General features: G+C 39.6%; 1 protein-coding gene across 3 annotated transcripts in view; it reads left to right on the top strand.

Annotated features, from left to right (window-relative positions):
* Positions 1 to 15,162, top strand: part of ERMARD (ER membrane associated RNA degradation) — a 38,073-nt gene extending 22,911 nt beyond the window's left edge. For 2 of the 3 annotated variants that reach the window (XM_071431229.1, XM_071431213.1), the window contains exons 18-20: positions 109 to 1,854; positions 1,971 to 4,371; positions 14,200 to 15,162. In XM_071431229.1, coding sequence (XP_071287330.1) covers positions 109 to 268 — 160 coding nt within the window. In that variant the 3' untranslated portion in view covers positions 269 to 1,854; positions 1,971 to 4,371; positions 14,200 to 15,162. The remainder of the gene's footprint in view (positions 1 to 108; positions 1,855 to 1,970; positions 4,372 to 14,199) is intronic. The other variant, XM_071431223.1, reaches the window with a different exon arrangement.
* Positions 15,163 to 15,543: the final 381 nt, after the last annotated feature.

Consider the following 15,543-nt stretch of genomic DNA (forward strand, 5'->3'; position numbering starts at 1 on the left):
TTTGCAGCTTTAAGTCAGACGTTGCAAATTCTTCTCTTCTCTTTTTTTTTTTAAATTTTTCTTTTTAAATCCTTAAAGGAGTTTTTTCTCTAATGTTATTTCTCATAGGTTTTTGAAGTCAGTCTTGCAGTACACTGAGAACTTGGTGACATACACAAGCCCTGACAAAAACAAGTGGGATGAAACCATGGAACTTACAAAGAAGACTTTGATAAAAATAAAGAAAATCAGTGACAGAAAGCTAATGTTAATGCATCTAGCTACATGAATGAAATGGGCTTAGGATTGTCTGGACATTGTTATATCTAAACAGTTTACGGAGACCTCATATTTGATAAATCTAATTCAAAGACAAAATTCATAAGTCATTTTCAAATTTTGGATGCAAAATTTACTCTTTTTATCAGAAGGTAGCTGCTGATACTGGAGATGAATGATCAAGGTTCCAGAGAATGGGTTGTCAAATCCACTGAAAAAGATTTAGCGTGAACTAAATCAGGATGATACAAATTCTACTGTAAATATATTTTGTGTTTTGTACATTGATTGTTCTTACATTTTTTGTATTTTTTTTTAATTTCCTACTGTACTGAAAAATACCTAAGAAAAAAGTGTGAATAAAAAGCTCTGGAAATTTTTAAATCTGAAAAGTCATTTTTTACTTTGGAATACATGAGATATGTCAGAGACTGTGATTGACAGGTTAAGAAATTATGAACTTTCATCCTAAAATAGTGCTCATTGGCATCTGTGGTTGTTATTAGTTGTGAAGAGTCTGATCTTGCTCTTAAGGCTGAGGCAGAGCTGGTAACACAGTAACCAGTTGTTTATAGATGAGGATTTACGGGAACAGGATGGCTACTTCTGCAGAAGGATACTTCTGCAGGGTATGTGTTTGTTTTGTTAAATTTCATCTTCTCATTCCAAAACATATTTAGTTAGTTAATTTCATATAGAATGAATGTGAACATGCACATGCTCACACACATGTATTCACTGTGGTTTAGAAAGTTATCCTCTTACTGCACACAATATTAATTTGAATATTTTAGTTTTTCAAAATAAATTCTCCCCCTTTTTCATCACCAAAGAGTAGAACTTCAAAGGAATACATAGGTTGAAGAACAGATTCACAGAAGACCACCAATGTCTCTCCATTTGCTTTCTCCTATGGAGAGTAAAATCTGGAGGGTAATGTCTGGAGAATGTTTGGCTCTACAAAGGATTAAAGATTAAAGTTACATTTTAATAAGCTTCTTTGCAGTGTTTCTTGACTAGAAATCACAGCTAGAGAATTGCTAGTTTGGTTTATTCATCGTGGGGGATGGATATAAACTTAAGCTCATATTGCTTCCCTTGTGCTACTCTTGAAATATATTGTGTGTGTTTGAAATTTAGCTTTGTCACTTCCCAAAAATTCTTTTGTTGCCATGAAAATAAACTATGTGAAGAAGTTTGAACTAGATAAAATAGATTAAATCTAGAAATAGAGAATATTTAGTCCATTGTAGTGTATAAGCCTAAAAGTTCAGCTTTTTTTAAAGCCCGAGTCAGTAGATCCTAATTATATTTTTGGAGGCTTATTTTGTACCCACTGACTTTGCTCAAATATATTAACTTCTGCTAAGTGTGTCTTGGTAGTGACATTTATGATGACATTTGCTTTGATGGTGATAAGTATTCTAAGACAAAAATCAATTAAGTTTTATATATTCATTGTAGGAACAAGATCAAGAAATTACCACACAGTTGTGTTTTGAAAGTACATAAATGGCTGGCACACTTTTTCCTTTTGAAAGTGCATTCATGTACTAAAAGGCACCTAATAGACTGCAGAAATGTATTTTCAACAACGTAAGTTCTCCTTTTGTTGCTGTTTTTAAACTTTGGTAAAATGATCTTAAATTCAGTTCACTGCATTTGCTTTACCTAAGATGAAGCACATTGACAGTTTCTTCTTTCCTAATTAGTGCCACAGATGTGATTTGCTGCTCCAAGTTTGAGGTAAGAAGCATGAAGGATTTCTGGCAATTCTGTCAAAGATGTTTTTTCAGTTTGTTTTCCTACCTCTGAAGCTCTCTGATGGGAACACTGCTACCATCTATTGTTAAACAATAATCTGGAACAGGCTGGGACAATCCAGTTACTTATTCTGACTCAATGCTGTCATTTACCAGAAGGGCTTATGCATGCAGGGCTTATGGCTTATGACAGCCCTGCATGTCATTTGCATGCAGGGTTTATGGATTTTTCCTGCTGTTAAAAGACTTGTGGAATAGAGCTGTAGAATAAGTGTATATTCTACAATGCACATTGAAGAACAAATGGCAAGAGATATGGTAGAGGTCATTTGGTTTGTCCTTCATCAGTTACTTACTTTTCCAGTTCAGTTACTCATCTTTGCCATCTCTTTAGAATCACTTTTAAGATGTAAGAAAGAGTCTAAACTCTGAACAATCATCATTTCTGAGAGCAAAAGAAGCTTGGAATAACTATGTATCGAGATATATCTAGAATTATACCAAAAAATATTTTCTTCCAAGAGTGGTATTTCATCCATGTATTAGTTGTATCTGTTTTAACTGTCGGCCTTACTCCCCAGGGTCTGTGTTTTCCTTGAGGTATTCATACAGTAAACCTAAATATCTATAAATCTATATACAGGTTTGGAAGCTGCAGCACTCCATGAGGAGAGGTGTTGATTTTTTTTTTTACCTAGATAATGCTAATGAGGGAGTGATGATTCGTAAGTCCGTTTGTCCAAGTTCAATTAGTCAGTTTATCAAGAGAGTCACAGAATATGCCAAGTTGGAAGGGACCCACAATGATAACTGAGTCCAACTCCAGGCCTTGCACAGAACCATCTTTAAGAGTTACACCCTGTGCCTGAGAACACTGTCCAAAAGCTTCTTAAACTCTGTCAGGCTGGAGCTGTGACCACTTCCCTGGGGAGCCCATTCTGGTACCCCAAAACCCTCTGGATGGAGAACATTTTTCTAATATCCAGCCTAAACCTTCCCTGACATAGCTTCAAGCCATTTCAACGTTTGTGATTTTTGGTACCTTCTAGGGAGCATCAGGATCAACTACAAGTTTGCTGAGGTGGGTATTGCACAAGTACAATGAAATATCTTTTATGGTTAGGCATCTGTGGGTGAAAACAAAGCTTGTTCTTTACATTCTTTGAGCCATTCTCTAGTTTGTGCTCTCCTCACTGGCGATAGGAAGGGTTAGAAACACAGCCATGTGTTCTTATTAAACATAACACCGGCAACTAAAAGTAATTAAAAACTTCTTAGGGTTATCATCACTACTGCATTATACAGAAACGTTTACATAAGAGATAGAGCAACAAATTTGATTTACTTCATCTTTTAATAAATCCCATCTAGTGGTTTTCAAGCATCCTGATGGCCTTTGAAGTGAACACATGGTGGCAGTGTTTGGTAATTCAAAGTAGCACTCCATGCTGACATTCACATTCTTATCTCTTTTCTTAGGATGTGTATAAAAAAATCAAGTTTTTTTCTGATTTCATCAGTTTTGTTTATATGTGTCTCTGATTGTGTCTTCTGTAGAAACTTGTTTTCTCATTTGTTTCCGATCACTTTTGGAGAAATTGAATGCATCAAAAAAAATTTTTTTTGCAAACATTTTAGTAGTTAAGTAGAGGTTCATCACATTTTCTACACTACTTGCTGAGGACTTTTGGAATTTGTCAGAAGTCCATCAGCTTCCCCTCTCCTTACATAGTTTAAAAGAATGAGTTCTTTGAATTTAATAAATAATTTAGTAAAATATTGGTTTTTACAAAACATAAGTATTGATATTCCTAAAAGAAAAAAATTCAGATTGTCACTTATTAATTGCTCTGAGAACACCAAAAAAAAAGGGTTTTTTTCAAAAGCAATATATATGTTTTGAGCAAAAATTATAATTGTCAAGAAATACTTTTATTGAGAAAATTTCACTAAGGTCTCAGGCTTATTGCTGTGGTAATGATTTTTCAGTCTGTTGAAACTGAAATGTGCTACTCATATGCTGCCCTGTGAAGAAGAGCTAGTTGAGCATTGCTTGTTGGGTGGGCTTTGAAAACCTTGTCCACAGTAGCAATTTCAAATCATGCAGAGAGGTTGCAGTTAGAAAAGATTTTCAATCACATGATGTGATTTTTGTACACTGTGAAATCTTGTGTAGAAATGTTGGAGCATCCCCAGCAGAGCTCTTTTTTGCCTACATTACATGAGTGCATATGGTCCATGTGTGGTGCATCACCTTTTTTTCATAAATTGGTCTGCAGATGCAGAGCAGATTCCTGGCTGCTGTGAACTATTCCTATTCCATCTTCTTTGGGGCAGTTCCTTTACTCTGGTAAGGATCCTCCTCACGCTGTTCCAGTTTCCCTTGAAGGGGGTTGGTTTCTAGCTGTATATCTTTTTCAGGCTTGTGTGTTTTCAGGGGACTGGAAGAAAGAGCCATGTAGTTCAGATAAATTTGCTGTATAGCAAAACCTCATTAATTTAGTGGCTTGCATTGCAGGGAAGTGAGGATCATGTGTGGGACTTCACAGCTACAAAGCAAATACTAGATTCTTTAATATCTTTTTGTTTCTGGAAGAACTTCGCCTAGAGTAGAAATGAGGTTTTTTTTGAGGCTTTTTCAGGGCACCACTATAAGTTAGAACACCTGATATTTGCTTTTTAAAAATTTTGAAAGATCAGTGGAGATCTCTTAAGAAGTCTTTTAAGCCAAATAGATTTTCAGATAGAAATTGGAAGGAAAATGCCTGTTGTTTTTCTTCCCTGGGCCTCAGGCAATAGGATGTAAATATGGGTAGTGAATACTGTGTGAGATCAAACTGGCGTTTTTTCTGAAGGTGAGAATCCAAGACAATGTATACAATTAAAGCCAACAGCCTTGCCTACCAAAAGGAGTCCATGCCTTCTGGCATTCTCCACTGAATACCTCCTCTGTTCCTCTCCCATGTATATGCATCTCACAGTTTCTCAAAAAAAAAAAAAAAAAGCATAGTAGAACCAGCCAGCGCCAGTTTGTTTTCCATGTTTTCTTTTCTCTGTAAGGGATTAGTTGTAGTAACAGATTTCATGTGCCAGAAAGTGGGTGAACATTAACTATTTTGTCATGCACTGATCCTTCCCACAGCCCTGCAAAATTTGAAATGCAGGAATGGTTATTCATTAACATTTCTTTGTGTCTACAGGAAGTACATTTACTATGTAAACATGTTTTATATAGAACATACAGCTGTTTTGAACGAGCACTCAATGAAACATAAGAGTACAGTGCCTACACTGCCACTTCAGAAACTCTGAGATACCATGGCATTGTGTTTTGGAAGAGTGAACACACAAAGAGTTGGTAGAAGTTTCTTTAAAAGAACCAAAAATCTTTGACTTGCTTAATTGTTTTTATGTCTAAAATGTATCTGCACACTGAACTATTAATGTGCAATTTTTAGAAGTGGGGGGGGAGGAGGAATGTGTTTCTTTGTGCTGATTTTAGTAGAGATCACATTAAAGAAAGAATAGTCAAACACCATCAGTTAGTCCATTTTTCATAGACTGTGGAGAATATTGCCACCAGAAAAAAACCAGACTTATAGGATGCAGAAAATGTGCCTAGAATATCTAGAAGAACCACAGGCTGTTTGTTCTGAGAGTGTCAGTCGTAAATCTGTGAGGAACTTCACTAGTAAAGATATATCCTTGGGTAATAGGTGGAATTGTCCCAGATTCACCTCTCTGCAAGCAACTCCACTGGCTGAACTTCACTTTAAGAGCATTTTATGGAATTGGGATGTTTTCTGAAATGGTGAGGAATGATTCTGTTTCCCAAGCAGTCAGAGTGTTTTGGCTGTGCTGCTGCCTCTAGGTGGCTGAAGCTGTTTTGCCCCTTCAGAGCTGCAGGATGCTGCATTGACCAAGGTACTTCTCAAGCTGTACATTGTATCCACACATTTTATTTTAGCAATTCCAGGGATGGTGAATCTATCACTTCCCTGGACAGCCTGTTACAATGCCTGACCACCATTTTGGTGAACAAATCTTTCCTAATATCCAGCCTAAACATTCCCTGGTGCATCTTCAGGCCAATCTTCAGGCCAATTTCTTCTTGTCTAATTGCTTGTTACTTGGGAGAGAAGATCAAGTCCCATCTGGTTACAATCTCCTTTCAGGTAGTTGCAGAGAGCAATAAGGCTCCTCCTAATCCTTGCTCAGAAAAGCCCAAGATGGAAGAATGGAGTCCTGGTTGTCTAGCCAGTCCTGCATGCACCTTTTATTAAATGTTAAGGAAGGGGAGGGTTTCTAGTCATATCAATGGGAAAATACTGCCCTTAAACTGGCAGGATAGTACAGTGATAGGAGATGACAATTAGATGAGCTCATAAATTTTGAACTAATGGCATCTGTGCAAAAGCAGAAGGTTAATTCTTAGCACTTGATAAAAAAGAAGTGTAACAAAAAAAAGGCAAAAAGCTGCAGTCGACCCTTCAGGATATAATGCACTTGTGTCAACATGGACTCTGCCCAAACATTGTTCTGCTGTGGAAGCAGCTGGATGCCCTGCCCTCTGGTTTATATAGTGCCAAAGGGAAGGGGTAGGGAGAGATGATGTGAGGGAAGAGGGAGGAGAAAAAGTGGCAGAAGGGAAGATAAAGCAAACCCAGCTCACATCTTTAACACCATGCTCTGAACTGAAAATGTTCTCCAGCTGACCCTCCCAGCACTCTTTTCTTGATATTTAGGAACCTGCATCAGTGGAGAGTCTGCCTCAAAGTCACAGACACTGTGACAAGCTGCTTCCTTTACAAATATTTTTCTCTTGCAGGGTAGGCAGTGATGGAGAAAGGAGCAGGGGAGAGAGTAATGGCTATTCCTGTCTGGCCTCTAATATTCAAGGTCTAATTTATAGTATTCCATGTAGCATGATGGTGTCATTTTAATGGTGTATTAACACTGAAGTCTGGAATATTTATTTGGTAGAAAATGCATCCGATACTAAATATACCTCTGGGGACATGGCTGTGGGATGATTACAGAACTGATGCCCATCAAATTGATAGCATTTCTCTGTCCTCCTGAGTCTTCTGCTGTAAAAGTGGGGCAGGGTGTTTTCTGGTTAAGAATAATGGTCTCTGTGCTACCCTTGGGGGCAGATGTGTCCCAGCACCTGCGCTCTGGATCCAGGATACAGAGCTTCTACACAATTATCTTCCAGTTTGCTGTTAATTTCTATTCAAATTAATCAGTAGTTACTTGACATGAGGGATCACATTGTGAGCTTTAAAGCTTTATCACACACCATTGTTGTTTATTTATTTATAGTCTATTATTCATCCCAGAAATACTGAACAATTTAACTGTATTTGTAATGTTTCTTTTTTTTTTTTTTTTTTTTTTTTGCTTTAGTCTCCCATGTGATTTGCATACATATAATGAAGCAGGGTTGGGAGGAGAAGGGAGGTTACTGTGGGACTGAATTTTTTTTTGTGGTTCATTATCTATACCAGCTAATATGAGATAGTGCCCAACAGAGTTTCTTAGCATCCCTTACTTTTAAACAGGTGAACATACTGAAGCAAGACAGACCAGACGCTGATCTCAGGAAAGAGCAACCACATATGCATATACTTGAACTTGATTCATGGAGTTTAATTTAACATGAACTGTGTCAAACCTATGCTGTGCATATTTTGAGAGTTTGTTTTCATTAACATTCAAGCAAGGTGCTGTCCTGTCTGTGGGAAAGACAGGATGTGTGATGGAGGGAGCCCTGCAGCCCGGCATCTGCAGCCTGGTGATCTATAGCCAAGGCTTCTGCAGGCTCAGAGCAAAAAGGGTGTGAGCGTGAGTGCCCTGGCCGTGTACGTCGGTGGGTGGGTGACAGTGGGGATTCTCTTGCCAACAGCCTTGCTGGATGGCAGGGATTGCAGCTGTTAGCAATCAAAAGGAAGCTTTCGTTTCCTTTTGACTTTTACAAACTGGCCTAATATAAGTTCTATTTATTCAGGTGTTTTTATACAAATTTTCCAAAGATACCGAGTTTGACCTTTGTGTATGTAGTTTCCCCTCCAATTAGTGAAAACCATTTAGAAATGTCAAGGATGGGACTAGAAGGGACCTCCTAGGTGCTGGGTGCTGCTGGTTCAGTCAACCAGATTGCACATGATCTTTTTCAGCTCTGTCAAATACCAGAAATAATCTGTCGCTCCTACTCATCTGTTTGCTGTACTGCTGTACCAGAACCTTGTCCGTGTTGCTTAGAAACCCTCTTCTAGTATACAAGTTTCTTTTCACAGTCCATTCATATTAATTTGTTCTTGTGCCAATATTGTCCCCTAGTTGGGTGGCTCTGCTCTCTGTCTAATGTTTGCATATCACTTCAATGTATTTATAATAAGGAACCATATCCTTTCTCAGATTCCTTTTTTTTTTAATGTTAAACAAGCACAGCTTTTTTAGTATCCACTCATAAAATAGGTTTGTTATTTCATGAATAGGCCCTGTAACATTTCCCTGCACCTGCTCTTGTTTTAGTTCCTCATCTATAGGACAAGACTTGCCTAGAATTGAAGTCAGATTAACTGAAATAATTCCCACTTTGGTGGCACACACTCTCACTTCTAACATGACTTTTTCAGATCCCAATCCCCTTTTCTACTATTTATGTGATCTTTGCTTAACTCAGTATAATTTTTGAGGTGATCATTCATCCACCTGGGTTTTATGCCACCCTCATTGCGTTGTCCCTTTGGCCAGAGGTTTGACATTTCATGTCTATTTTATCTTGAAAGACATTACAGGTTTCATGTTAAGTCCCAGTCAATGAGATTTTTAACCCAGTTCACTAGACTACCAGAATGCAATGAAACTATCAAATTCCATCAGATTCCCAAATTTAATTCCTATTGCTTTATTCCATAAGCAGAAGCACAAAATGAGGATTTTTTGTTGTTTCTGTAAATGCCTGTAGAGTGTTTTTGATCTCAGCCTGGCACCCTTGTTGTGGGTGATGTGAATGGGTGATGGAGCCTCTGTGCTGCTGCCAAGGGCCGGTGCCCCTAGACGGGCAGGTGTTCCCACCTGAGACAGGATGTGCAGATGCTCCAGGAAAGATGGACACCCACCCCAGGCTCCATCCCACTCCTGCAGCGGCATGTTTGAACAAGAAGAAAGAACGCGGTTGGCAATGGAATGAGTAAAGTTTTACAAGGAGAGCAGGTGTGCCTGCTTGAAAGATAAACTCTTCCCCCATGCGACGATAAGATAAATGATCCGAACTTGTGATTTAGTTAATGTTTCTGTCTTTAGCCTGCTGTGTACACAGCACCCTGCTGGATAAGTTGCCCAGAACTGCATGCCTCTGTATGCACAGAGCTATAATAGTCAGCAATATCATTCTCTCCCCCTGTGTCCTTAACTAAACAGCCTTTAATCATTATACATAGTTATTATATGTTCCTTATTATACAATGCAGCAGCTACCTTGCATTAAAAAAAGCCAGTGCCTACATTAAATACCATCATCGGCTGTGTCCTGAGGATCTTGTTTCACTGCTATTTCAGGCTGTCACGGTTCTCCGGAGCAGTATTTAAACTATGTCTGAATTTAGGCAAATGCTTTTTGTTCATGTGCCTTGAGAATTAGAGTTAATCCATCTTTCTCACCAAGGGAAAATTCCTCCAGAGGCATCTTGCTCTTGTTTCACTGCTTATTGATTATCACTCCCAGTTTGCACGTTACTGGCTGTGGTGTTCCAGCTGCATTTGAATGAGCAAAAGAAAAGCCAGCTGGTGCTCTGTTGTTCTGATTTTTATATCAGCATTTTGGTTTCAAAGACATTTATCTAATCTTATTAACTGGCTTTACCAAGAGGATTTCCTCACAGACTTAACTGGGAGAAAACAAATAGGCAGCAAGGAGGGGGTGGTGGAGGATGTCTTCTGTTATTCTGCACAGAAGCACATTCTTACCTACTGGGAGAAAAAATAAATCAGGTTTGCCATTGACTCAAATGCTGACACGTTCTGACTAAGGCAAAGCTCTTTATTTTCCCCTATGTGAATGGCCTTTAAGAAGACAAGGCAATGGGCATTTTCTTTCCATGCAAGTGCAGAGAACAGGCCAGAAGGCACAACCTGCTCCAGGAAAATAGGCAGGCAATGAGCCCATGCTCTCACTCTGAGGAATGAGGCCTGGGGACTGGGGACTGTGGCCATGTCCCCAGCATCTCTCTGTTCTCCCTTTGGAGTAGAGATCACTTGATTTGTATGAAGCTTTCTTGCATGAAAAGCATGACTAAAAACCATGTGTGCAGAGTGCAAAAATGGAGTAGATTTGGGAAAATCAGTTCTAATGGTGCCTACACATTTGGAATCTCTAAGTTTGAAGGTAACAAGAATGCAGCATAAGGTCCAAATTACCAGTGAGACACATGGACAAGCAATGATATTCATAAAGTCAGTCATATTCAACATGAGATAAAATACAGTGAATAAACAAGCATTACAAGAGTGCATAGCAATAGGACAAGGGGGAATGGCTACCAGTTGAAACAGAGTAGATTTAGATGACAAAAATAAAGAATATGTGAAGGAGAGAGAACTTCACTTTCTCATGAATAAAATGCAAACAATTGTACCTGTCCTTATGTTTTATAATCAGCATAGTCAAGGCTCATGGGGTTAGGCATGGACTTGCTTGCTTTCCTTCCTTTCTTCTTTTCCTTATCACTGCGTCTTTTGCTGTGTACAAATCCCATGTTTACATTAAAACCTTCTGTTGATTCCTAAGGAATCTTTTTAAATTTACATGTGTTAGCCTTTAACTTAAAAACTCAGTTTGGGTTAGCACTGGTGGAGAATAAAGGATGGTCCTGGGCTGAGTCAAGAGAGTCGTAGATTGCTTTTCTCCTGGGAACAAAAGGGAGTTTCCAGGGAGTTATTGCCCTAAAGTCCCATGCAGAGCAGGATTGGCAAGAGCTACTAGCTTTCTCTAGCTCTCTCTACATGCTGAGAATTATCCGCAAAGGAGACTGTATTATCCTGTCTAAAGGGAGAGCAATGATGCATTCACATCCCATGCCCATCACAGGTCTTGCCATCCATGAGCAGGCACAAAAGCCTGTCCAATCAATTCAGAAGTATTTGAGATCACCTGAAGATTAAGCCCATTCACTCATACTCACTGCTTAGAGTGTCTGCCCAGCTCACCTTTAGGCATGGCTGGACAAATCTTATTGCAGCTTCTAGTCTGCTCCAGCGACCTTCAGCTTCCAGCCACCAAGGCTGTGAGGCAGTGGATTGCACAGGCATGAGCTGGGGGCTCTGAATTACACACTGTAGCCTCTCTGGGAGCTGAAAGATGATGGCATGCTGGAGGGCACCCACTTCCTTCCAGTCTGAAAAGCCATCCTGCCCTGTCACAGTAAGCTTGCCCTGCCTCTTGCTCAAGAGTTTTGTAGAATAACATATAGCAAGGAGTTCTGTCCGAGGGCACATCAGATAAAATGTCCTCAATCAAGGAGCATAGTAGAGAGCATCAGTGCATCTACCATGATGAGAAGCTACATGTTTTTTTTCCAGTGAACATATCTCCAATAGCACCTACATTTCTGTAGACTCAGCACCTGTCCTCATGGGGAGGCAAAATAAGTGAGTGTGTCCAAGGGGGTGAATTTAAAACAATGCTTTGAATCATGTCCTTAAACAGAGACTTTGTCACAAAAGGACATCTATTGGTTGCTCCACTTAACTCACCTCCAGAACCAGCTAAATGTAGGCAGAACTCTAGGTAGAAAATAAGTAAATCCAAGCTGGAAGTTAACAGAGGTGCCACTCTGGATTATGTCCCTGTTGCAGCTGTGTTCTGAGATGAGAACAGCTTCTTGGTACTCCAAGTCTTGCACTGTGCATCCCAAGTGGAGGATTTTATTTATTATGTGAACAGATTTGTTTCCTTCTCTACTATAAGTTAAAACAATTTAATCAAACAGGGACCCTATGAAAATCTGGATGCTCAGTGTAGTGATGATTTTTAATTTTAAGATGTGAGTCATTGTCCCCATGGTCTGAACCCAGACTATCAAAAAGAGCCTAGCTGAATAAAGCAGCCAGTGGTCTTCTTGTCCCAACAAAGTTGAGTTCCCCATGCTAATAACAGAGCTTGATTGTTCAGTAAGTGAAGCTTTGTTGAGGCATCCTCCAAGGATGTGATAAAAGTCCATGTCAAATTTTTAGTTCACCATCAAGTAAGAAGCAATGTTTCCCACCTGTGAGAAATGTTTTTGTGTTTGTTCAGTGTCAGTCAAAAGTGAGCCAAAATTGTCTTTAACCTGAATTTTCTTCATGGGATCTCGCACACCCCAGTGTGGGGTCTCAGGAAAGGGTCTTGGCTTTGTGCTGTGAGCTGTGGACTCCCTCTGCTGCACATCCAGCCCTTTCCAAAACTGTGTCCTCTGGAGTTCTCTGGAGCTGCAGACCCAGTACAAGCATACAAAGGCACAGACAGGCTTTGTGCCAGACTCTAATATAGTGTTACAAACTGCTTAGAAGAAGAACATGAGAGAAAGATCTGAAGAAATAATAAGCACACATTGACACATACACACACATATATGTCTTAATTTTATTTCTTATTCTTCAGAAGAGTTGGGAAGGGGTAAAACTCTCTAAGTTTTTCAACTTCTTTCCCGTTTGGCAGCCTTCATTCAGGATCATGGCTAGGTAGATTTGTTCTCTCTGTCCCCAGAGGGTCCCCTGATTCAACTGAATGTCCCGCAAGAATGTGTCCCTCCTATTTCCTCTTTTTCACCTGGAGCTTATTATTTAGTCCCTCTTAAAGCAGTTTTGCATCCTCCTTACTGACAGTAGCATTGCTGTAAATTTGCCTCTGTATAGCTGTTGAACTCTTTCCTTGCCAAAGCAATCTCTAAATAGTCACACTTTTGGATCAGTGCATATTCACTAAGTGCCTGACAACAGCAGAGAAATGCTTTGGTTTCCACAAGAAAAGAAGGATTCCATTCCATCACAATATTTTATGGCTTGAGAGGACCATATGAACTGCCTAACTCCTACCATAATTCTTGAATTGCACATAGATAAATAGAAGTGTTATCTTGTGCCACCTGCAATGCTAAAACTTTTTTTCCCCTCACTGATAAAAATATAAATATATGTTATATATACAAAAGTCACACCCACTTAGTGGAGATTGAAGCACACAAGAAAGATTTCCCACTTCAAATTGCACTTTGAGAAATATCAGTTAATTTTTAATACATTAAAAAAACTTAAATTCAAAGAGCTTTTATCTTGTAGTGTCCTAGTTTCTTAATTAATTGCCATATGGTACCAGGTGAAATGCTTTGTGGAAGAAATCTAAGTCTCCTGTGTCATTATTTTGCCCTTATTAATCAAATGTACGGCCCAACAGCTGTTGAGCATTCTGTGTGCAATACTTCTATATTTCATTCATCATGGCAATGTACCCACCTCCAGGCTTGGAACAGCTATAGGAGTCAGAGCTTAGAAGGCATTTTCTAGGTTTGCACATTAGGTGTATTTCTGTTCTCACTTTTTGTGTGCATTTAATCAATTTTGTGCAAGCATCCAAGCAAAGTGAGTGTAATATATTTGCAAGGAATGCATCCAAACTTTGCTAGTCACTTAAGCAACAGTAACAAGATGACTTAGCTACCAAAGTTTATAGGGATCTGTCTGTGTAGTAGTTTGGAAGAAGCACATGGTCATGACTCTTCCCTTTTTTTTTTTTTTTTGGCCATGAAATATTGTACAGAATGATGACTTGGTGTAGATGAAAGCTTATGCTCCACAGCTGGGATGTGACTGATTTAATGAAGTGTTTTAATTAGTTCAGGTTCTGTGGACTTGACTGTATATCTAGACCACATATTTCATCTCATCTAGCAAATAAGTAATGCCAGAATTCAGGTCCAGTTTCACTTATGAATAAATCTACCTTTGGTTCCAACTTAAATATCAAGTGTAGACTCCCTTCTGAAGTTGGCTATTCCTGTGAATTTCTCTCTAGGCTGTGGATATTTATAGTGCCTTTCCTTTTCAGGATACTTGTGTGTTAAAGAGAACCAAAGCCACTTTAGTTTCCCCTGTGTGTATTCCCTCCCTTTTTCTTCCCCTTGTTCCCTATTCCCAGCCTTCCTGTCAAGCAGGTACCCTGGGGGCATGGGCTGTGGTCTCCACTGGAGGGAGCTGGAGGATGAGCTGGCTCCCACCCTGCAGCGCCATCGTACTTCCCCTGGGGCTGGATTGGTGGAACAAGCCCTTCCCCTACCGCCTGTGCTTCCTTTGGTTATTGAACTTGTGGGGAAGACAACACCTGAAAAACAACTGGCCAAAGAACATACATCGTTGGATCAAATATTAATGAATAAGAACAGTAAATCTTGCCAGAATTTTCTTGGCTGTATCTCTCAATGGTTCTCTTCTCTGTATATCTCTAGAGATTTTATTCATCTTTTAACCTCTTTTTTGATGCCGAGTTAATCATTGTCCCATCTCCTTCAGTTACTCCTTTGAAATGCCATGTCTTGAGTTGGAAATGTAAGATGTGGCTGGGGGTGTGTGTTCTATTGCCATCTGTTAGAGGTGGGGCAGTTATCTTCTGTTAATTGGGCCACCTGTTAAAACCAGATAGGGCAGTTTTCTTTATCTCTTCCACAACCAATCCTCCCTCCAGAAAATATTTTCTGTTAATGGGCCATTGAGTCTCACTGCATGACTGATAAAATTACATCATCCCATTGTGAGATGCTCTGTCCAGGGGGAGGAGCCAAGCATTCCTACCTGGATATAATCAGAGATTTGGAACACCAGAGACAGCCTTTACCCACTGGGTTCCCAGAGAAAGATCAGGCCCATCTACACCACCACTGGATCTTCAGAGGAAAACTCCACCCTTCTACAGGCTCACTGCTTCAACAGAACCACACCTGTCACTCCGGGAGGGCTGCAGCCACCATTCAATCTGACTGCTACCAACACCCTGACCAACAGGCTGTCAGGCTGTATTCTGACTCTGTCAGTGTTGTTTTGTATTACTGCATTTTTATTTCACTTTTATTTTTTCCCTAATAAAGAACTGTTATTCCTACTCCCATATCTTTGCCCGAGAGTCCCTCATTTTCAAAATTATAACAATGTGGAGGGAGGGGATTTACATTCTCCATTTCAAGGGAAGCTCCTACCTCCCTTAGCAGACACCTATCTTTTCAAACCAAGACATGCCATCATCTTGGGAGAGTCTGAGGACAGCCATTTGCCATAAGGTGAGACGAGGACCATCACATTTGGATGAGTTAAAAGGAACTCAAATCAAAATTTACCCTTGAGATAGTATCTGTCTTCTCAGGTTATAGCATCCTTCAGCTATAATGCAGAAGCTGCAGTTCTAAGGTGTTTGTTGGAGCCAGTTTAGCCAGCTGCCCTTGGGTGATGTTTTATACTCAAAGAGAAGCAGCTTTTACTTCTCTAGGCAACT

This window comes from Agelaius tricolor, unplaced genomic scaffold (genome assembly GCF_023055355.1).
Source record: "Agelaius tricolor isolate 1412-34295 unplaced genomic scaffold, bAgeTri1.0.p SCAF_1, whole genome shotgun sequence".
NCBI lineage: Eukaryota > Metazoa > Chordata > Aves > Passeriformes > Icteridae > Agelaius > Agelaius tricolor.